The 22,635-nt window shown below is 36.9% G+C and overlaps 1 protein-coding gene across 2 annotated transcripts in view; it reads left to right on the top strand.

The window, feature by feature from the left end:
* UBN2 (ubinuclein 2) overlaps positions 1–22,635 on the top strand; it is a 67,822-nt gene that overhangs the window by 2,703 nt on the left and 42,484 nt on the right. For both annotated transcript variants that reach the window (XM_040643951.1, XM_040643950.1), the window contains exon 2: positions 4,567–4,659. In XM_040643951.1, coding sequence (XP_040499885.1) covers positions 4,567–4,659 — 93 coding nt within the window. The remainder of the gene's footprint in view (positions 1–4,566; positions 4,660–22,635) is intronic.

Genomic DNA, 22,635 nt, shown 5'->3' with positions numbered 1-22,635 from the left:
CCCCCCCCCCCCCCCCCCCCCCCCCGCCTCGTGCGCCGTCTCCAAATGCCGCTCCGAGCTGGTTTTCCTCTGCACCTTTTGAGACCTCAGAATTTACTCCTTTCTGCTCCCCACACAATATTTGGGGGCTCTGCAAGTTACTGGTTGGGTTTTCCTTGTGGAGCTCCAGCAGTCGTTCCAGTAGAAAGGAAGAGAAAACCCGGGGGGACACGCCCCCCACCCGAAGCAGCGAGATAGTGTAACCCCTCCATATCATCTTCCTCTTCATCACTATTTGTTATGCTTGGCGCTGAGATGTGCTTGCGAACGTGGGGTATTTCTCTTAATTGAAGGGTATTTGAAAGTAGTCTAAAAATTTTCAGACTAAGGATTCCATTCCAGGAATGAAGAAGAAGCGGATTAGTTATTTGGTTACTTATTTTTCTCTCACCTTGGTATTGGTACACCTACTTAGCTTTGTTTTCTCTAGAGTTTGTTTTTACTGTAATTGAATGGGAAGGTGTCTCCTGTTTTATTTGGCGCCCACCGTCACACTCTCTTATTTGAGTGTATATCATTAGTTTATAGGTCTAAGTTGGGTGATGTTGCACTGGCCATTGTAATTTTTGGAGAATGATGAAAAGCTGCTTTGAATTTTTAGGAATTGTTGAAAATATATAGGTATGCCTTTGATGGAACTGGTGAACAACAGCGATTGGAGAGAGGTTTGTTGGTAATTGTAATTTTTATTGTAGATTTTGGTGATCTTTAGAAGTAAACTAGAAAGTGAAATGATAGAGTAACAGTAACAAGAGAACAGTTTCCTCTCTTGTTTAGAGATTATGCTCTTTATTAGGTTTTGCTTTAGCACCGGTCTAATGGATTCCCAAAGTCATTTGTTTTGTTTTCATTCTCAACGGTCTTTGTAGTTGAATGATTCTTTAGTTTAAAAATATCATATTAAACAATGTCACTGGATTTTATTTCTTTTAAGGCCAGTTTATGTTTTTATTATTATTTACAAATACTGTTATGTGGTCAAATCACTACTAAACGTTTGCAACCAAAATGAATTGTTAAGGGTAGAGATCATTTTGGCCATTTCCACATTTTGTTCTTCAGACTCACTTTAGTGCCCCTACTATTTATTAATGTGATGTTATTTTTTTCCAAAAGGATTTTGAAAATACTAGATTGGAGCATTTTTCAAATAAATTGTATTTGATCTAATCAAAGTGAGTCTGCAGTTTTACTCCCTAACCTACTTTATAAATTACAGATGAAAAGCTTCATATTTGGGTAAAAGTACATTATGGTAGCTAACATTTACTGAATTCTTCCTGTGTGCGTGTTAGACACAGTTCTAAGTAAGGTGTATGGCTTATGGAATTTAGTTCAGCAGAGCTCCTTGAGGTAGGAGCCATTATCCCCACTTAACAAATGAGGAGGCTAATGCACAAAGTGCTTGTACGTAATTATATTAGTACTTCTTTCTATACCAATACCAATTCTCAGTAAAACAAAATTTCTTAAAGTTGTATAGTTTAAATTTAGAGGATCCTGCCAAAATGAACTGAAAGGAGAGTTACGGTAGAAATACAGAGATTTCTGTTATGATCCTCTTAATGCCATGAAATTTATGCCATGATAAATTAATAATATGTACCTTGTAATTATTATGACAAAAAAGTTAATTTTGATAGCTTGCCTTGCTAATCTGATAATATCAGAACTACTAGTTTCATGTAATAGGAGAAAGATAAGTAATTTAGTTTAATTTTTTGTTTATACTATCAACTTAGGGGTATATTGGTCAGATTTTCTTGTATGTTCAGCCATATATCATTTGTCGTATTCCGAAGAAAAAATCTATTGTTTATACAGTGCACCTTTGCGACCAAGTTTTGCCAGATTTACCAACAATTACTACCAATGAACATATTTGTTATATAAGGAATTGTAGAAGACATTTCTCTGTTTTCCATGAAAGGAAGTTGTCATATTTCCGTGAAAGGAAATCCTAGTAGTAGAAACCAACAGAAAGCAAAATGAGACCAATAGAATTGATCTACAGAGTGGCGATTCCCAAATTTGGTTTTTCTTCCCCTCAAGGAGAGTCTAGTTATTTTTAAGGATGTTATAATATTTTCAAAGTAGTCTAAATTTTGAGTTGTTGTAATTGAAGAACTTATGTAACAGAGAAAGAGATGGTATAGAATGAAAAGAAAGATTCTAAATTTTGAAATAGCTCTCTATCACTGAATAAGATTTTAGTTGATAGGTATAGGTATATATAAATCTTTTGCATATGAATACCACCTATATTGGGGTGCATTTAAATCATCCCCCTTCATAAATACGAAATGAAGAGTAAAACCCTGATTAACTGAATGCAATCACAGTTTTTTGTATACTCTTATATTTTTTTGATGAGGAGAAGCACAGTTAAATGAGTGTATGTTGGCAACATATGAAAAACAAAACCCCTTCTTGTCAGGTTAAAAGGACACAGGTTAGCTATCTCTGTAGACTACTAAGCCCTGATTGAGGTGGTTCAGGATGGTGACTGAGGCTCTGCAATCGTCTCTGTCCTCAAAGATTAATCTGTTCACCATTTCTGGCTGAAGAGAAATAGCACGGTTTAGAAGTAAGTTCTGCCAGTAATTGATATGCAAGTAATTTTTGCTTAACTCTTAGTAAACCAGAAAATCAGTTAACTGGAACATCCACTTGTGAATGTGATTAGTTGAGCATTTACTATAAAAAGAATAAGTGATTATAGTGCCGATGTAGTTACACTGTTAGAGAATTCTGTGCTATTCCAATGCTTGTCGTACTGCATATTTTCGATAACATGTGAAAGATCTCCGGAAGGTGGTGTTAATGAGTTAACATCAAAGGACAAAATTATTATAATGTAATTGCCCGTGGGTAGTTGGTAACTTTGATATTCACTGATTTCCAGATTATCTTTTCACCTGAAAAACATAAAACTCACTTAGAGCCTTGATTGTGGGTAGGGGTTTCTTTCTTAACTGTGAGAGAAAAGTGAGTCACTTTTCTTAACTCGCTTTTTATAGACTGTGGAGAGTAAGAGGTTTACTCTTGATTCCTCAATAAAGTCTATACAGAACATTATACAATGGGATTTAAGGTGATTCTTATTAAAAATATATGTCCATGTGTTTACATTTCACATATAAAATGGGGCAGACCAGTAATAGGACCTAGTACTTGGACTTCACAGTGACATGAAGCAACAGTTGATTATGTCAAGGCATGGTGGTTGCTCACTGTCCTTTAGTCTTAAGGCTATTCCTGAACATGCCTAGTATTTATTTCATTATCGGTCTCTTCCTCCTGGTTTATTTATTCCTTTCAGGTCATATACATTTTTTCCACTGGTAAGTCCTGGGATAAAGGATTCTGTAAATACATTACTTATTACAATAGATCATTTAAATCATTGATTCTGAGATTAATTTTTTAGGCTTTCAGAATATACCTTCATTCTAATGCCTTATGTCTGATGAATTGTATTCATCCTCTTCATATTTTTCTGTCATATTTTTAGACTAATTGTATCTCAGCCTTCATATCCAGGATGAAATGTGTCAGTTCGAAAGTGTGCAAATCTTTGTCCCCTCTGCAGTTTTTTCTTCAGGTTCAGCCGAATTGTATCCAGTATTTCCAGTATTTTACTTCAGTTAAAACATCTAGCCTTCCTTTTTAGATTAAAAAGTCAGTTGTCCATAATTAGATACAAGTAGCATTTTTATTCATATTCAGCTCCTTGTTTTCCCTTTTTTTTGGTATTGAAAACCTTTATGTATAGGAAAGGTGTCTGCTAAAATAGTAAACTTGAATAAAGGATGTGATTTATCTTTTTGTTTTGGTAAATAGATGGTGAATGTGGGATCCTAGCTGTGTGTGTGGTTTTTTAAAGCCATGTATTATGTTAACCTTTCATTCTCCTCTGCTAGAAGAAACCACAATAATGTAATCTGTTTGCAGCTTTCACTTTTCTAGCTTTGTTTAAGAGTAGCATGTACTCCCTGAGTGAATATTCATGGACAAGAAGGAGGTGATGTGGATTGAGCTTTTGATGCTGGGCCTCAGCAGAAGTTTGCAGCAGCTACAGATACCCTGTGATAGCTTAGGGCAGATGATTCAGGGTTGATGCTAATTAATAACCTGGAGAGCCTTTAAGAAGCATTTCCTGACCAAAGCAGTTGTTTTTTGGGGGAAAGATCTCAAACTAGAGTTATAAGTGGGATTTTCATTTTTACCTAATTTTCTTGGGGATTTTTTGGCCTTTTTATTTTGGATGGGGTGACCATAGATCATTTTGTAGGAGGAGACAATTTGTTGAGTTCTTAATGAACGAAAAACCTGAGAATGTGTAAGAATCCATTAAAACTGCAAGTATTTTTGCTACAAACCAACATTTCTTTCTAGTTACTTTTAATGCTTCTAACTTATTTGTTAATATTTGGAAAATTTGACTCTAATTATTAAATTTAAGGATGCATTCAACTCTGGTTGAAGTAATATTAATACTTCTATTTCTTTTCCTATTTGAATCAGAAGAAGCCCATTCACACAGAAGACCCATTTAATGATGAGCATCAAGAGAGGCAAGAAGTGGAAATGTTGGCTAAGAAGTTTGAAATGAAATATGTGAGTATAATATCCTCTTCATTTAGGTAATTTTACCTTATTGGCTTTTTTTTTTTTTTCCTCCTGGTGACTGGTTGGGAGGGCTTGTAATATCCATTGCCCACCTTTTTTGTTCTCCTAATGAGTCCAAATAAATGGTTAGACAAAGATTCTGATAGGTTTGTGATGGCTGTAATAGTAGCCATCATTTATTGTACTCCTTCTAGAGTCCAGGCAGCTTGCTTAACATACATTATCTCCCATCATTATAGTAAAACTACATAGTAAGTAATATTGACCACATTTTACAAATGAAGAAACTGAGGCTCTGAGCTCAGTGTCACACAGTGGCAAGAACCAGGCTGCATAGCCAGGTCCGTCTAGCTCGAATCTTTTGCCTTTCCTACTACCATTGAGAAGGCTACTTTAATTCCCTTGGTGTAGTAGTTCTTAAGCCTTCCTGCCTCTTTCGAGTTTAAGAGAATGAATGTGTGTATTTCTAGCATACACATTTCTGGGATCAGAATCAATCAGCAGCAGCATGAAATTTCTTTGAAAGTATCTTGTTTACCTTAAACATTCATGTACATTTTACGTTCTATGCCATAAATAGATTGATATTTGTTTTAATATAAAAGTGAATTCTGATTACCTGAATGTGACATTGCTTAACATTTTTCTCACATTTTCTAATATAATTGAGATTGTAGGATAGCTCCCTTCTTCCCCATCTTTATCCTATGGCTTTACTTCATGGCACTTTGCTAAAGCATAACTCATGAAAAACAAGACCCCTTCTGGTTCCTTAGTGAATATTGAAAAGTATCTCACAGAGATAGGAAGTCAGCTTACACTAACCCTGTCATTTATGTTATCCTCCAGATGCAAGTGGGATCTTGGTGGACCGTTGCTGGCTCCTTGTGCTAATGAATATGTTTGGGGTGGGGGAAATATATGAGAATACTTTGGAATGAAAGTCAGGTTGTAGGCCGTACTTTACCACCTACAAATTGTCCTTTGGTGAAGTTATTTAACCTTTTTGGGCCCCAGTTTTCTTTCTTTGAAGATTTTTCAAGGCTTCTCCTGGCTTTATATTCTGTGATGATATAATAATTTTAGGGATGGACTGGTGGGTATTTTGATGGAAAGAGTAGCAAAAGTTGTTAAACTGTAGTGTTTGATTACAATATAATGTTCTCAAATTATAAATCCTAACATACTATGGCTTTTTTTTTTTTTTAAGATTTTTATTTTTAAGTAATATCTACACCCAACATGGGGTTTGAACTCATAACCCTAAGATCAAGAGTCACATGCTCTACTGACTGAGCCAGCCAGGTGCCCCTGTGACTTTTTTATACAAGTTAACACATTGGTTAAATTTAATGTTTTAACCAGGCAATATATATACATGGTTCAGAACTAAAAAATTTTAGAGTGAAAAATCTTCCTATTGTTCACCCACATAATCTCACTTCCTAGAGGCATGTTTTGGGGGGGGTCCTTCCAGAGGTATTTTATGTATTTATGTATTTTATGTAATGTATTACCCCCACCCCACATCTCTCTCTCTCTCTCTTTTTTTTTTTTTTAAAGATTTTATTTATTTGTTTGAGAGAGAGTCAGAGAGAGCACAAGCAGGGGGAGAGGCCGAAGGAGAGGGAGAAGCAGGCTCCCCAGTGAGCCAAGAGCCTGACATGGGGCTCGATCCCAGGACCCCAAGATCACGACCTGAACTGAAGGCAGACGCTTAACCGACTGAGCCAACCAGGCACCCCCTACCCCCTCAACATCTCTTTTTACACATACTACAGAAGATGCAGTTCTGCTCTTTGCTTTTTTTTCAGTTACTCTAACTTGGAGATTTTTTCTTAATCAGCACAAAGAGAGCTTTCTTATCTTTCTCTCTCTCTCTCTTTTAGGGCTGCATGGTATTCCATTGTATGGACATATCACAATTTATTTAACCAGTCCCCAGATGATCTCAGTTGTTTCCAAAAATTTGCTCTTGTAAATAGTGCTAAAGTAAATTACTTAGTAGCATGGCATTTCACACATTTGCAAGTTTATCTGTTGGACAGATTCCTAGAAGTGGAATTTTTAGGTCAAAAAATTTATGTGTTTATTTAGTTTGGGTATAGATTACCAAATTACCAGTTCCTAAGTTACCAGTTTCCATTCCCTCCAGCACTACATTAGAGTCCTTATTTTTGCGTAAGTTTTAAAACTAAGGATTAGAATTGTCCTTTATAAATGGAAAAATTCCTAGCATATGCTCCTATAAGTAATGTGATTCAGTATGTGATGTGTTGCCTCAGAGTTAGCATTAAATCATCTTGGGGAGCCCTTGGTTCATATTTGGCATGGAAAAACCAATGTTCTGAAGAAGTTGGTTGATGTATAAAATTGAGTTCCAGATAACTGGGATATCTCCGGGCCCTGTCATTGTGCAAGGATAAAATGTTGTTCTTATTATAATTCAAATTAATGGGCTATAATTCTTCTCTATATTTTTATTTTGGCTACTCTCTCTCTTATTTCCATTCTAAGTAGAGATTTAAAATGTCCTACCTCATGAAGCCTTTATGTGCCATGAGTATTATAGGCATTAAATGTATATATCATAACAAATTATTAGGACCCTTGTAAGAAAACCATCCAGCTAAAAGTGACCTGGAAGAAGACGCCACATCCAGCTCTAGGCTCTGGGCTATCACAAAAGATGACTTCTGAACAACTGAGGTTTTTTTGGTGTTCAGGGATAGCAAATTCAGGTGTCTATGTGTCTATTTTTACTTATGTATTATGTTATATGTATATTTTAAGTAAAGAAACTTTTAAATATTGTATGTAAAATCTTGCAAAATGTTAACCTACCAAGGTTACATTTCCCTTAAAAAATTTCTTTTGGCAGGGATAAAAAGAGGACTTAATTCTTGGAGGCTTATAAAACAAAAGCTAGCCACCTTTTCTTCTTATTTTTGTTTCCTTCGTATTATAATTCAGATGTCCTCATCATTATTTCTGAAAATCACTTAAGGTTACTTCTAGCTCTTTGTTTCTTGGAATAAAAGGTGCAGTTTTTTGTTAAGTTTTGTGTATAAAAAAGTATTTGAGCATTTACATTAGATGTACAAAGGGGCATGATAGTTCCTCTCTCCTGGAACTTTCAAAATACATGGAAAGACAAGACATACATATGACACACAAATGTAGTACCAAGCAGTGTCTACGGGATTCAAAGACTCTGGGGATTTGAAAGTGGGTAGAAGGGCCAGTTCCATTCTTGAAATTGGAAGGAATTTTGGAGACTCTGGTGCAGAGTCCTTGAATGGGTTCTTCCAGTCTCCTGTGGAACCACATTTCTCTGTAATCCCTGGAATAGCTTTTCTACCCTTTGTAGGATATTCAGTGGATAAGAGGCAGTGACAATGTATTCTAGTGGAGGGAGCACAGGATTATGAGTTAACACAGCTGGATTCTGATCCTGTCTTTGCCATATTAACTAGCTGGGTGACCTTAGTACAGGCTCTTGGCTTTTTTATGCTTTGGTATTTGTGAGGGGAAAACAAGATCTGCCTAGCCAACTTTATATTTATAGCACAGGGGTTTTGTCAACGTCAGATGAAAAAATAGATTTTTAATGTTGGAAATATTTAAAGTGCTATCTAAATATGAAATAGTGTTTATTTAAACATATCACTCTTGTAGAGAACTGCTCTGTCTTACTCTGTACATGTCATAAATTCTTTTTAACATAAACATGTATGGGATTTTTTAACCTCTGTTAACTGACTACCCCATGGATTTTGATCTTTTAGTTTAGTTCGGGCATTCTGTTCCAAATGGCCTTTATCTTTAGCCCTTCAATCACTGTTCACAGGTTCTTCTTAATTATTAGGGACTTCTTAAAGACCACAATAAATTATTTGGGATCCTTTAAGAAACTCATTGGGTCAAAAGTGACCTGGGAGAAGACCAGCACTTTGTCCAGTGCTAGGTTTTCCCAAAAGATCACTCTTAAACCATCACTGAAGATCTTTATTAACTATACTTTATTGTCAAATAGTTCCTTAAGTGTTCTGTAGTTCAGGAGTAGCAAATTCAGATGTCCCCAAGATGCCCACTGAACACCAGTGAAGCAGGCCAGGTGGACAGTAAAGGTGGGGGTTATCTGAACTAGAGGACAGCTGCTACTCAGCTCCAGCCCTTGTCACTTCGCAGGGACCGGGCCTTAGGGTTTCCAGATCTTTACATTTCTCAAAAGAAGGCTGAAATCTGGATTTTCCTCTTTGTTTTCTTACTTTTAAATGTTGGCTTCTAGTTAAAACACCTGCTTGGGGCCCCTGGGTGGCTTAGTCGTTAAGTGTCTGCCTTCAGCTCAGGGCGTGATCCCAGCGTTATGGGATTGAGCCCCACATCAGGCTCATCCACTGGGAGCCTGCTTCTTCCTCTCCCACTCCCCCTGCTTGTGTTCCCTCTCTCACTGGCTGTCTCTGTCAAATAAATAAATAAAATCTTTAAAAAAAAAAAAAAAAAACACCTGCTGGATAAAATAGAACACCCGTGGGTCACATCCAGCTCTCAAGCCCTAGTTTGGAGACATGGGTATACTTGCTTCAGTATTTTTTTTTTTTCTAATTTATTTAACTCAGCAGTCCATCCACACTTATATCCTGCCCCTTCTCTTCTGTGAGTGGAGTGGTTGGTACAAGTGGGAGGGCATGCCATTTCCATTGTGGAGGAGAATGTGTTTGCAGGAAGTTTCAGAGAACTGAGCAAGTTAAACACTATTGGGGGTTTCCAGATATGGGGACAAATAAGATGCACTGAGGGGTGGCTGGGTCTATAAGTGATGTTATCGATGAATTGAGTGGTGTGTTGGAGGCCTGGGAGGCAAGTTTATGGGCTTCTCGTGGTCTTGAGTATGTGTAGCCATTGCTTGTGCTGGAGAGTTGTGTGAAGTGGAACAGGCTGCCACTTGTGGGAGAGGGAAGGAGAACTGTGGAGCTAGGACGTGTCCTTTCTCTTACAGCAGTTGCTTGGGGAAGAAGGACTGAGACGGTCTTGGTAGTTGAAATGCAGTAATAGAAATTATAGGGAGTATAAAATTATTAAAAACAGCACCTGGTATCGAATGGTTTGTTTTTTCCCCTCTATCCTGTCCTGTTTTTATTGCCTGTGTCTTGTTTCCTCTTATGTTACTCTTCAGGTAACGTGACCGTGCACGTTCAGCATCAATTGCTACGTATTTTCTTGGGAAAAGAAAAACTAGTCGGTACTTAATTTTACCTAGAGTATACTAAATTGGTTGTTGTACATAAATCTTATTACAGAGCTAAGTCCAACTTTGGACACTTCTCTATAGGCTCCAGATTTTTCTTGTTGGTTACTATAGGAAGGAAGCAGGATGCAGTTTAAAGAGGCTTGTGTTCTTTTTTCCTCATTGGCAATTTTAAGGCTCCACATGTTTAGGCTGAATATCCTACTTTCCTGAATATCCTGAATTTCCAGCTCAGTTCTTAGATGGTTTCTAGATTGTGTACCCTTTTTCTGAGGCCATACGTACCGTAGATCAATGAATGCGGTTCGCACTTTTTCTCTAAGCCTTCTTATAGTGCATAGGGTATAAGATCACCTGTGGTGTTTGGAAGATTTCTTTTAGTGATTTTTCTCACTCTGTTACCCCAGCCATCTTGAAAGGTCATGCTATTCCGGAATTGGATATAAATTCAGTAATCTAAATGAAAGTGCTTAGCACAGTATCGGGTGCCTAGCAGTGGCTCAGCTAAGACGTTCGAATCTGAATGACCTATGGAATAGGAAGACGTGTATTCTGCCAAGCATTTATTAGCATTTCTGAAATCTCATTATGACTTTAAAATTCACTTACTTTACCGTATAGAGTTTGAATACAACATTTAATGCTTAATTCTATGCGATTTTAAACTCTTAAAGCCCTAATAGCTTCATATTTATTTTAAAAGGGAGGATAAAGGTAGATTTGATGGTAAAAAAGTAGTTCTGAGAAGTCTTCTAAGTAAAGCAGTTGGAAAAAAAAAAGCAGTTCAAATGGAGTTAATATTGCTTTAATCAAAAACAAAGTATATTTATAAAAAGTCTTGATTTTCTTGTTGTATGGCTTTTAAAATTGATTTTGTCCTGATATGTTTTAAAGAATGACAGTATCTTTTAATGTAATTTAATTTTATTTTCAGTATAGTTAACATATAGTTTTATATTAGTTTCAGGTGTGTATAATACAGTGATTCAGCACTTTTGTACTTTACTCAGTGCTCATTATGATAAGTATACTCTTAATCCCCTTCACCTATTTCACCCATCCTTCCCTCCCCACCAACCTCTGCTCTGGTAATCATTAGTTTGTTCTTTTATGGTTAAGAGTCTGTTGGTTTGCCTCTTTTTTCCCTTGTTCGTTTCTTTTGTTTCTTAAATTCCACATATGAGTGAAATCATATGGTATTTGTCTTTNCCTAACTGACTTACTTCACTTAGCATTATATCCTCTAGATCCATCCGCGTTGTCCCAAATGGCAAGACTTCATTTTTTTACTCCTAATATTCCATTGTGTGTGTGCGTGTGTGTACACATACATACACATACCATATCTTCTTTATTCATTCATCTACTGATGGACACTTGGGTTTCTTCCATAATTTGGAAGTAATGCTGTAAATAATGTAAATAATACTGTAAATACTGCAATAAGAAAATGGCAATATTTGGAATAATTGTATAATTTCCAATGAGTGACTTCTTCACAGTAAATACTACTCAAGTGGAAAGGAAATATGCTTTTACACTTGAAATAATTATGGCTTGTTTAAAAAGTGTCCTCAAATATGAGACTGATGCAAGTGGATGTGAGAAAATATTTATTCACTCTTTCTGGGAGGTTTAAGAATTCTCTAGTTACTCATATTAGACGATCATCTGCACTTGCTGAGATTAGTGCTTCCTTGGGAACTTCCTTGGCTGGTTTTCCTCTGTATGTTTTGGTCTTATGTTAGGTCTGGTCCATAAAGATAACATGGTAGGACTTTGAGTAAAACAGTTTGGATAAATACTTGTTAACACCACCACAAAATAAATTCTATTTATGAAGCACAAGTACCAGTGTATTTAGCTTCTATAGGCCAACAACATTACTATATGTAGTATGATACTACATATACAGCAAAAACATCATAACCTTTTATTTATTTATTTATTTATTTTTTTTTTTAATAATGATTTTTTATTATATTATGTTAGTCACCATACAGTACATCCCCGGTTTTCAATGTAAGGCTCGATGATTCATTAGTTGTGTATATCATAACCTTTTAAAACAAACTGAGGTTGGAGGGGTTCTTAAATACAGGGCAAGGAAGAATTCTTAAGTAAGAGTTTTCTCTTTTGCAGTTACCAGTTGTAATCACTTGCCATGACATGCCCTTTCAGTTTCTTGGCCTCTTTGAGTTAAACAAATTCTCTTCAACTTCCTTAAATCCATTAGGAACAATCGAGAATCAGCAGTTTTAGGGTATTTGGAAGGAAGGCCCAAATCCTAAGTGGTGATTAAAGAAATCTGTTTATACTGTATCTGTGCTGTTAAGTCAGCTCTTGGCTGTCTTTCCACTGACTTAAATTTCTCCTCTTTTCTATCGGTAGGTTAAGGAAATCAACAGAAGTGGAGAAGGATAAGGTTGTGACTGGGCTGGGACAAATAGGGAAGCTTGGTGACCAAGAGATATTTTCTTCTCAGTTATAAGACTGCAGTCTTAACATACAGTATCATGCTTCCTCTGTCTTCCAGAGGTGATCAGTGGACATTGCTTATTAGTTAGGTTTCTTATTACCTGGAGACAACTGGGGAAGGGGGTCCTGTACTAAGAACATCTTGTTTCTTTTCTTTTCTTTCTTTTTTTCTTTTTAAAATTGATTTATTTATGTGAGAGAGAGCAAGCAGTGGGTGGGGAGAGGAAGAGAATGCTCAAGTGGACTCCCACTGAGCACAGGGCCAATAGGGGCTCGATCTCATGACCTGTGAAATCATGACCTGAGCCAAAACCAAGAGTCAGATGCCCAGCTGACTGAGCCACCCAGGCGCCCCTTGTTTGTTTTCCAGCTTAGTGTTTATAGTGTAATCAGACAGCATTGGCTTGAAACACTGATTATCAGGTTAAACAGGTACTAATGATTCAGTAAGTCATTTTCTTCTGAGTCATAGTAAACCAGTACCCTAGGGAAATAGATTTAAAGGGGGTTCTTCATTTTAGGTGTAGCAAAACTCAAGGTTTTCTTTTCTTAGTTTGGAAGGTAAACTTTGTGTTTTTATCAGAGGCATTTATTGTGTAAACTGTGAAACATCAGCAGCTGCAGCAGTCCAGGGAATTTATCAAATAAGACTGATACTACTGCAGGGAGTCTCCTTGCTAAGGCTGCTGGAAAAGAGACCAGTTCAAAAAAGGCCTAGTGGGGAGGACACTCTAATATAATCCTTTGCCAATCTATGTTGAGTTCCTTTAGGTGAAATTTTAATATTTGTGAATAGTCTTTTTGGCAACTCTCCAACATTTGGTTCAGTTTATACCATTTGCATATCACTGGACTTGAGCGTAATTGGGGAACTAGAGAACTACAGGGTGGAGAATAGAAAAGAAGAGGTGAGGCAGAAAGGGCGAGCCAAGGGAAGGCCAGGAGATGAGGAAAAGTAAATTGAGGCCAGAAAACTATACTCTGGTGGCCTCTGTGATGAAGGAAGGAACTGTGGTGTGCCTGACAGTAAATGCTTTGGCAGAAAGCCATTGGTAGGTAGAGGAAAGGCTATTTAACCCTGGCTATTGGGGAGGAAATTAGGAAAGAGCTACTTGGGCATGAGTGTGTCAAATACAGCTTGTCCAAAGCACTTTCCCCACAATGGGACTAGGAAGCAGAACCGTATACGGAGTGAAAACACAAATGGTATTGAATATTTGGTGGTCCAGACCTAAGAAAATAAAATTCTTGAATAGGTCATACATATACTTAAGAAAAACTCGAAAGATACAAAGGGAATATGATGTAAAGTAAATCTCCCTCCTATTCCTGACTCCCAGCTAACCAGTTCCCTCCTCAGAGATAACCACCATTGGAGTTTCTTTTCCTAGAGATGTATTTATGTAAGCATTTCATATTTCAAAGATCTTGTTCACTGTAAAAGAATATATAAATACAGATAAACAGAATAAAATAAAAATCTCCTAATCATCTGTAACCCCACTGCCAGGCATAACCACTGTTCGTAGTTGGATGTGCATCCTTTCAGGGCTTTTGAAGATGACTGTATGCTTATGAATGTGCTCTCTTGCACTTTAAAAAATTCCTTTTAATCATCCAAGTAACACATGGATACGTGCCTGTTATTAAAAACAAATTCAAAGTGTTACAGCTCCTTTGCAATTTGTCCAGCAGGTTTTCCAGTTCCTACCAAAGGAAAAAAAGTTCGAAGAATACATATTAAGCCAAAATCTTTCTTCACCACTGCCTCCAGTTATATCCCTTCCCTATTGGTAATAACCATGGTGATCTCCTTGTTAGAATTCTTTGAACGTTTAATATACATCTGTAGGCGTATATTGCTGTGTTGTGTTTCTCATAAATGAGATCTTATTGTTTATATGAGAATTAAAAAAGTAAGATCTTGTTATTTTAATGTCATCTCCACAATTACCAGTTAAGTTGAACACTGTCAAATGCTTAGTGAATATTACCTTTTCTGTGAATAGCCTGAACTATACATAGCATTTGGTAAATGCTTTTGTTACCTTCTATATTATTAAATATTCTTCTACTGCATTAAACATAATTCTACCACATTATTTTAAAATGGCTGTTAATGTTGAATGCATGTATCATAGAATATGTGATTTATGCCTTCATTATTGTTATGATGCTATAATTGATAGGATGCTTGGTGAAGATCTTAGACTTGTAAGATCCTTTGTTGAGAAGGATTATTACTCAGATTAATACTATGACCGTTAAGTAAAGGTTTAGCCATTTTGTTTACTGTCATTGATTTACATTTACTTAATTAGCCATTTTATTGCATATATTAGATTATGACTCATAACTATTAATAACAGCTGTACTTTCCTGTGGTAACTGCTGATCACCTTGACTAGACTTAAGTGTTCCTAAATCTCTCTAGTTATGCATTAAGTTATTTGTACTTCTGCATATGTGTGAATGTGCCCATTCTGACAGAACCTGTTTACATTTTAGTTTTCCCTAGGTAAGTCTTACAGGCAGCTAGCTGTGCCTAGACAAAAAATATGTTAGGAGAACAGAAAAAGATCATTTTGATTTTAAGTAGAAAGCATCGAGGAGAAAAAATTTTAAACTTACTGGCTGGAGAGGGTGGGAGAATTCAGAGAGGAGTAAGAGATTATTCCCAATAAGGGGAAGGCAGAAAAAAGATAAGCTTAAGTGTGTTTCGGAGAAAAGTGGACAGATAGATTGAATGGATCAAAGTGTCCAAGTTGGAAAATGATAAGAAAAAGTTGGAAAGGTAGTTTAAATCAGCATGTAGAAGGCATTTAATTAATTCCATATTAAGGGTTTTGGATTTATTTTATAATAGCTGAGATGCTTCTGAAGCAGTTTGAGCAGGGAAATGATATGAAATGGTATTTTAGAAATATTAATTAGATGATATGAAGGATAAGTTAGGATAAATGAGGGAAGAGAGGCTAATTAACACATCACATTTAAGTGAAAACAATGGCCGACATTATAGCAATGGCAGGTGGAATGGAAATTGTAGATGTGAATATTCACATGAACAGAGGTTTGTGGTGAGAGAGTTAAAGTAGGAATCATCATGAGGAGGTTCTAAAAATCAGCACTATTGAAAGATAATTTAAGTACGTACAATTAATTCATTTTAATCGTACAATTTTATGGATTTTGACAAATCACACAGTCATATAACCACTACCTCAAACATATAGAACAATTTCATCTTCCCAGAAAGTTCCCTTTTACCTCTCTACAAGTAATCCTGTCCCTTTAGCCTTAGTCCCTGGCAATCTCAGATCTACTTCGTGTCCATGTAGGTTTTTTGTTTGTTTTTGTTTTGCCATTTCTAGAGTTTTCTGTAAATGGGAGTCTTAAAGTCTTTTATGTCTGGCCCCTTTCAGTTAACATGAATTAATTCATGAGTTGCATGTTATCAGCAGTTCCTTCTCTTGTGTTGGTACATAGTAATCCTTTTATGTGGGTGTATCCCAGTTTATCCATTCACTGGATGATGGGCATTGGGTTGTTTCTGGTTTTTGGCTGCTATGAATAAAGGTGCTGTGAACATTAGCATATAGGTCTAAATGTGAACACATGTTGTCATTTTTCTTGACTAAATAGTAAGAGTGGGATTGTTAGGTCATATGGGAAGTGTATGTTTAGCTTTATAAGAAGCTGGCAAACTGTTTTTCAGAGTGGCTATATATCATTTTTGCACCAGTCATGTAGGAGAGCTTATTAGCTCCATATCCTTGTTAACATTTAGTATCATCGGTCTTTTTTTTTTTTTAAGATTTATTTATTTATTTGACAGAGAGAGAGAGAGCCAGCCAGCGAGAGAATGAACACAAGCAGGGGGTATGGGAGGGGAAGAAGCAGGCTCCCAGCAGAGCAGGGAGCCCAGTGCGGGGCTCTATCCCAGGACCCTGGGATCACGCCCTGAGCAGAAGGCAAATCCTTAACGACTGAGCCACCCGGGCGCTCCAGTATCATCAGTCTTTAAATTTTAGCTAACAGTGGAGTTTTAAGGCAGAAAAATAGAATGAATAAAGTGGGACTGTCAAATGGGAGAAGCTAATTTGGAGGTGACTGACAGTGGGGACACTGGTTTCAGTTCTTGGTATTGAGTTTAAGATGTCTCCAAGTGGGGAAATGAGTGCAGAGATTCTATAACTTTTAGTATAGAACTTAAAAAAAAAATTATTTATTTATTTAGAGAACAAGTGCTGGTGGGGGGGTGGGCAGAGGGAGAAAGAGAATCTTAAGCAGACTCCCTGCTGAGTGCTTCACGACCCTGAGATCATGACCTGAGCAGAAATCAAGAGTCCAGCACTCAACCGCACTCAACCGACTGATCCACCCAAGCACCCTTCTTTTATAGAACTTTTAATAGAATGACACTTTGAAGTCAGCTAATCATGAGCTTGAAGATTGGCTCAATTACTTTCCCTGTGATCTTAGACAGCTTATTTGCCATGTCCAAGCTTTAGCTTTTCGCATTTGTCAATTATGAAATAATAGGTAGTTACAGTTAGAATAGGTGTTAATGTGGAGTGCCTGGGTGGCTCAGTGGGTTAAGCGTCTGCCTTAGGCTCAGGTCATGATCCCAGGGTCCTGGGATCGAACCCCTGTGTTGGGCTCCTGGCTCAGCGGGGAGCCTGCTTCTCCCTCTCCCCCCATTTGTGCACACACTCTCTCTCTCAAATAAATTAATAAAATCTTAAGAAAAAAAAGAATAGGTGCTAATGCAAAATTAGCCCTCAGAGAGTAGTAGCTAGCAGCAGCAGCAGCAGCATTGGTACTTGAATATATCTTCTGTGCCCCCAGTAACTTAGGACTTTCTTGCAGATCTCTGAATTTTCTCCCTTCCTAACTGATCTCCCTGTCTGTGTTCATCCCCCACCACAATANCAGGAATGATTTTGTTAAGCACTAATCTTGTCAGGTTACTTCCCTGTTCTAATCCTTTCAGTGGCTTCCACAAGTGATTACTTCCACTCGTCTTTGGGCATAAACGTCTCAGGAAAGCCTTGGTTAAGTCCTCTGTTAAAAAGGTCTAGTACCACCTGTATTTTCCTTTCTACTATTTATCATTACTGTAATTATTTGTATAATCTTTCTCCTGTCTACAATACTATAAAATCCATGAAGACTGGCACTTGGTAGGTACTTAGTTAATTTGTTGAGTAGATTGTCATCTTTTAAGTTTCTTCAGGACAGGACTTTTCATACTTAAATTCTTTTTTTCTATTAACACTATTTTATTTCATTTTTCTTTTTCAAACTTTTGTTTAAATTCTAGTTAGTTAACATAGTGTAATATTGGTTTCAGGAGTAGAATTTAGTAATTCATCATTTACATACAACAGCCAGTGTTAATATAACAGGTGCCCTCCATAATGCCCATCACCCTTTAGCCCATCCTGCCCATCAACCCTTAGTTTGTTCTCTGTCGTTAAGAGTCTCTTATGGCTTGCTTCCTGCGTCTTTTTCTCTTAAATTTAAATTCTTTCTGATATTTAATATATTACTTTCTCTTTAAAAAATTTTATTTAAGTAATTTCTGCACCCAACATGAAGCTCGAACTCATGACCCCATGATCAAGAGCCACATACTCTTCCAACTAAGCCAGCTAGGCACCCCAACATATTACTTTCTATAGCGTAAGTTCTTAACAGATATTCTTGAATCTAAGTAGTGGTTCGAAATAAGCTTACATAGAATTATCAGGTCAAATAAAGTGTTTTAAAAATTATTTTAGTGTATTTCCGTTATGACATTAATACTTCATAGAAAGTTTGGAAAATAAAGAAGAAGCAAAAGAAGACCGTGTGAAAGTATGGCAGAATTCTTGGCAGATTCTTTCAGATTGCTTTCCAGAAGTTTCATGGTATACTGTTACCAGCACTGCTTGAGCAGTCCTGTTTCTTCTCCATTTTCCCAGAATTTAAAAAGTTTAAAATTTGATAGATGATATAAGTATCTTTAATTCCATTTATTTGATCTATGACGTACTCTCCACTGAATTGTAATGTTGCCTTTCTCATGTTAAATTCTTGAACATTGTTGTCTGTTTATGTTTATTCTTCTATTCCAGGACTTTATTTATTTTTAATAATAACTCCCAGAACTTTATTTATTTTTAATTTAATTTAATTTTTAAATTTTAATTCCTGTATAGTTAACATATCGTGTTTCTCTTAGTTTCAGGTGTACAGTATAACGATTCAGCAATTCTGTATATTATTCAGTGCTTATCAAGATAAGTGTACTCTTAATCCCCTTCACCTATTTCATTCCCCCCTCCCTACCTCTCCTCTGGTAACTATCAGTTTGTTCACTATAGTTAAAAGTCTGGGGGCGCCTGGGTGGCACAGCGGTTTAGCGTCTGCCTTCGGCTCAGGGCGTGATCCCGGCGTTCTGGGATCGAGCCCCACATCAGGCTCCTCCGCTGGGAGCCTGCTTCTTCCTCTCCCACTCCCCCTGCTTGTGTTCCCTCTCTCGCTGGCTGTCTCTCTCAGTCAAATAAATAAATAAAATCTTTAAAAAAAAAGAAATCTGATTTTTGGTTTGTCGCTTTTTTCCTCTTTGTTCATTTCTGTTGTTTCTTTTCTTTTTCTTTTTCTTTTTTTTTAAGATTTATTTATTTATTTGACAGAGAGACACAGCCAACGAGAAAGGGAACACAAATGGGGGAGTGGGAGAGGAAGAAGCAGGCTCCCAGCGGAGCAGGGAGCCCGATGCGGGGTTCGATTCCAGGACCCTGAGATCACGCCCTGGGCCGAAGGCAGACGCTAAACAACTGAGCCACCCAGGCGCCCCATTTCTGTTGTTTCTTAAATTCACGTATGCGTGAAATCATATGGTATTTGTCTTTCTCTGACTTAACTTCACTTAACATTTTACTCTCTAGATTCATCCATGTTGTTGCAAATAACAAGATTTCGTGCTTTTTATGGGTGAATAATATTCCTCTGTGTGTGTATACACTACATCTTCTTTATCCATTCATCTACTGATGGACCTTTGGGTAGCTTCCATAATTTGGCTATTGTAAATAATGCTGCAATAAACATGGGGGTGCATATATCTTTTTGAATTACTGTTTTCATGTTCTTCAGGTAAATACCCAGTAGTGGAATTACTGCATCACATGGTAATTCTGTTTTTAATTTTTTGAGGAACCTCCTTCCACAGTGGCTGTACCAGTTTGCATTCCCACCAACAGTGCACAAGTGTTCCTTTTTCTCCATACCCTTGCCAACAGTTGTTTTTTGTGTTTTTGATTTTAGCCATTCTGACAGGCATGAGGTGATATCTCATTGTGGTTTTGATTTGCATTTCCCTGAAGATGTGTGATGTTGAGCATCTTTTCATGTCTGTTGGCCGTCTGTGTGTCTTCATTGAAGAAATGTCTGTTCGTGTCTTCAGCCCATTTTTCCTTTTTTCTTTTTTCTTTTTTTTTTTTTTAGGTTTTATTTATTTATTTGACAGAGAGAGACAGCCAGTGAGAGAGGGAACACAGGCAGGGGGAGTGGGAGAGGAAGAAGCAGGCTCTTAGCGGAGGAGCCTGATGTGGGGCTCGATCCCAGAACGCCGGGATCACGCCCTGAGCCGAAGGCAGAAGCTTAATGACTGCGCCACCCAGGCGCCCCTTCAGCCCATTTTTCAAGCAGATTATTTGGTTTTTTTTTGGTGTCAAGTTGTATAAGTTCTTTATGCGTTTTGGATGCTAACCCCTTACTGGATATGTCACTTGCAAATATCTTCTCCCATTCAGTAGGTTGTCTTTTTGTTTTGTTGATTGTTTCCTTGGCTGTGCAGAAGCTTTTCATTTTGATATAGTCCCAATAGTTTATTTTTGCTTTTGTTTTTCTTGCCTTGGGAGACACATCTAGAAAAATGCTGCAATGGCTGATGTCTGAGAGATTATTGCCTGTGATCTCTTCTAGTATGTTTATGGTTTCAGGTCTCAACATTGAGGTCTTTAATCCATTTTGGATGTTTGTGTGTGGTGTAAGAAAGTGGTCCAGTTTCATTCTTTTGCATGTTGCTGTCCAGTTTTCCCAGCACCATTTGTTGAAGGGACTGTCCCTCTATATATTCTTGCCTCCTTTGTTGAAGATTAATTGACCATATAATCATGGGTTTTTTTCCTGGGCTTTCTATCCTGTCCCATTCATCTGCGTGTCTATTTTTGTGCCAGTACCGCACTGTTTTGATTGCTACAGCTTTGTAATATAACTTGAAATCTGGGATTGTGATACCGCCAGCTTTGTTTTTCAAGTTTGCTGTGGCTATTTGGGGTCTTTTGTGGTTCCATACAAATTTTAGGATTGTTTGTTCTGGTTTTGTGAAAAATGCTGTTGGTGTTTTGATAGAATTTACATTAAATCTATATATTGTTTTGGGTAGTATAGACATTTTAACAGTATTTGTTCTTCCAGTTCGTGAGCATGGCATATCTTTCCATTTGTGTCATCTTCAGTTTCTTTCATCAGTATTTTATAGTTTTCAGAGTACAGGTCTTTCACTTCCTTGGTTAAGTTTAATCCTTGATATTTTATTATTTTTGGTGCAGTTGTAAAGGAGATTGTTTTCTTAATTTCTCTTTCCGCTGCTTCATTTTTAGCATATAGAAGTGCAGTAAATTGGGGTGCATGGGTCGCTCAGTCAGTTAAGTGTCCAACTCTTGGTTTCAGCTCAGGTTGTGATCTCATGGGTCATGAGATCAAGCCCCATGTCAGACTCTGTGCTCAGTGGGGATTGAAGAATTGAAGATTCTCTCCCTTTGCCCCTCCCCCCAGTTGTGCCCTGTTTCTTTCTGTCCCTGTCTTTCTCTCAAATAAATAAATCTTTAAAAAGGGAAAAAATGCAATAGATCTCTGTAAATTGATTTTATTTCCTGAGACCTTACTGAATTCGTTTGTTAGTTCTAGTATGTTTTTGGTAATCTTCAGGGTTTTCTGTATAAGGTATCATGTCATCTACAAATAATGAAAGTTTTACTTTTTCCTTACCAATTTGGATGCCTTTTATTCCTTTTTCTTGTCTGATTGCTGTGGCTAGGACTTCTAGTACTGTGTTGAATAAAAGTGGTGAGAGTGGATTTCCTTGTCTTGTTCCTGATTATACAGAAAAAGCTCTCCATTTTTACTCACTGAGGATGATGATAGCTGTGGGTTTTTCATATATGGCTTTTTTTTTATGTTGCTAACTCCCATAACTTTAAATATATTTAATATGTGACAGGGCTAGCATTCTTCATTTGTTTTTATGTTTTTTCATGTACTAAGATATTTTTATATTAGTTTTCATATATCTTTGGGTTTTTATATTTTTAGAGTTCGCTCTCTAGTTTTTGGGTGAAACAGCCCCTCGTGTACTTAATTGCTTGCATATGACTTTTCTCAACAGGATAACTCCTATCCTAGAAATACCTCTTTTTGTCACCTGACTTCTGATTTGGGGTTTTGTTGGGTTTTTTTGTTTTTTTAACTTCTGATTCTAACTGTAGTTCTATAACCTAGTTGTAAGGGTTCCAGTTTGCAGACCTGGCAAATGGAAAAAATAAGAACAATTTCTTATGTGTATTGCATGTAATCACACATGTGTATATGTGTATATATGTATAGATGTTACATATGTGTGTATGTGTTTAAGGTTGCCAAGGAGTATTTCTTGAGAAGGATTGTTGTTGTGAGATTATGTCTTTAATAGCCCTACTTAGCAAAATTAAGGGTTGTGTCAGTCTTCAAAATTGTTTTTGAAATTTACCTAACTTGTAAAATCTAAAAATATGGGAACCACTACTTTATCTCACACCATGATGATTTTCTTGGTGGTAATGGTGTGTGTTGTTTTGTCCCCCAAAAAAGCATACAGTGAAGTCATAGCTTATGGGGGTTAGCTTTTTAACATCTCAGTGTAATACAAATATAACATTTAGTCATAATTACTTTTATAAATTATTTAGAAAGGGATGGCACCATATTGGTGACATCTCTCAGCAGGTCCAACATAACCACTTTTTTCATCAAACACTGGAACAGTTTCTTTCTTTGTATAGAAATAAGATAGAGCAGTTTGTTTTTATTTAAGGTCCATGTTGCACAAAACTTACCCATCTTTCACCATTAGACTCACTTTACGTTGAAAGATTACACACTGAGAATTGAAACTAAATAAGAGATTCACATCTTGCATCCCA

Source organism: Ursus maritimus, unplaced genomic scaffold (assembly GCF_017311325.1).
Source record: "Ursus maritimus isolate PB19 unplaced genomic scaffold, ASM1731132v1 scaffold_3, whole genome shotgun sequence".
Classification (NCBI taxonomy): domain Eukaryota; kingdom Metazoa; phylum Chordata; class Mammalia; order Carnivora; family Ursidae; genus Ursus; species Ursus maritimus.
The sequence above is the reverse complement of the archived record's forward strand: the minus strand, read 5'-3'. Positions and strand labels throughout refer to the sequence as shown.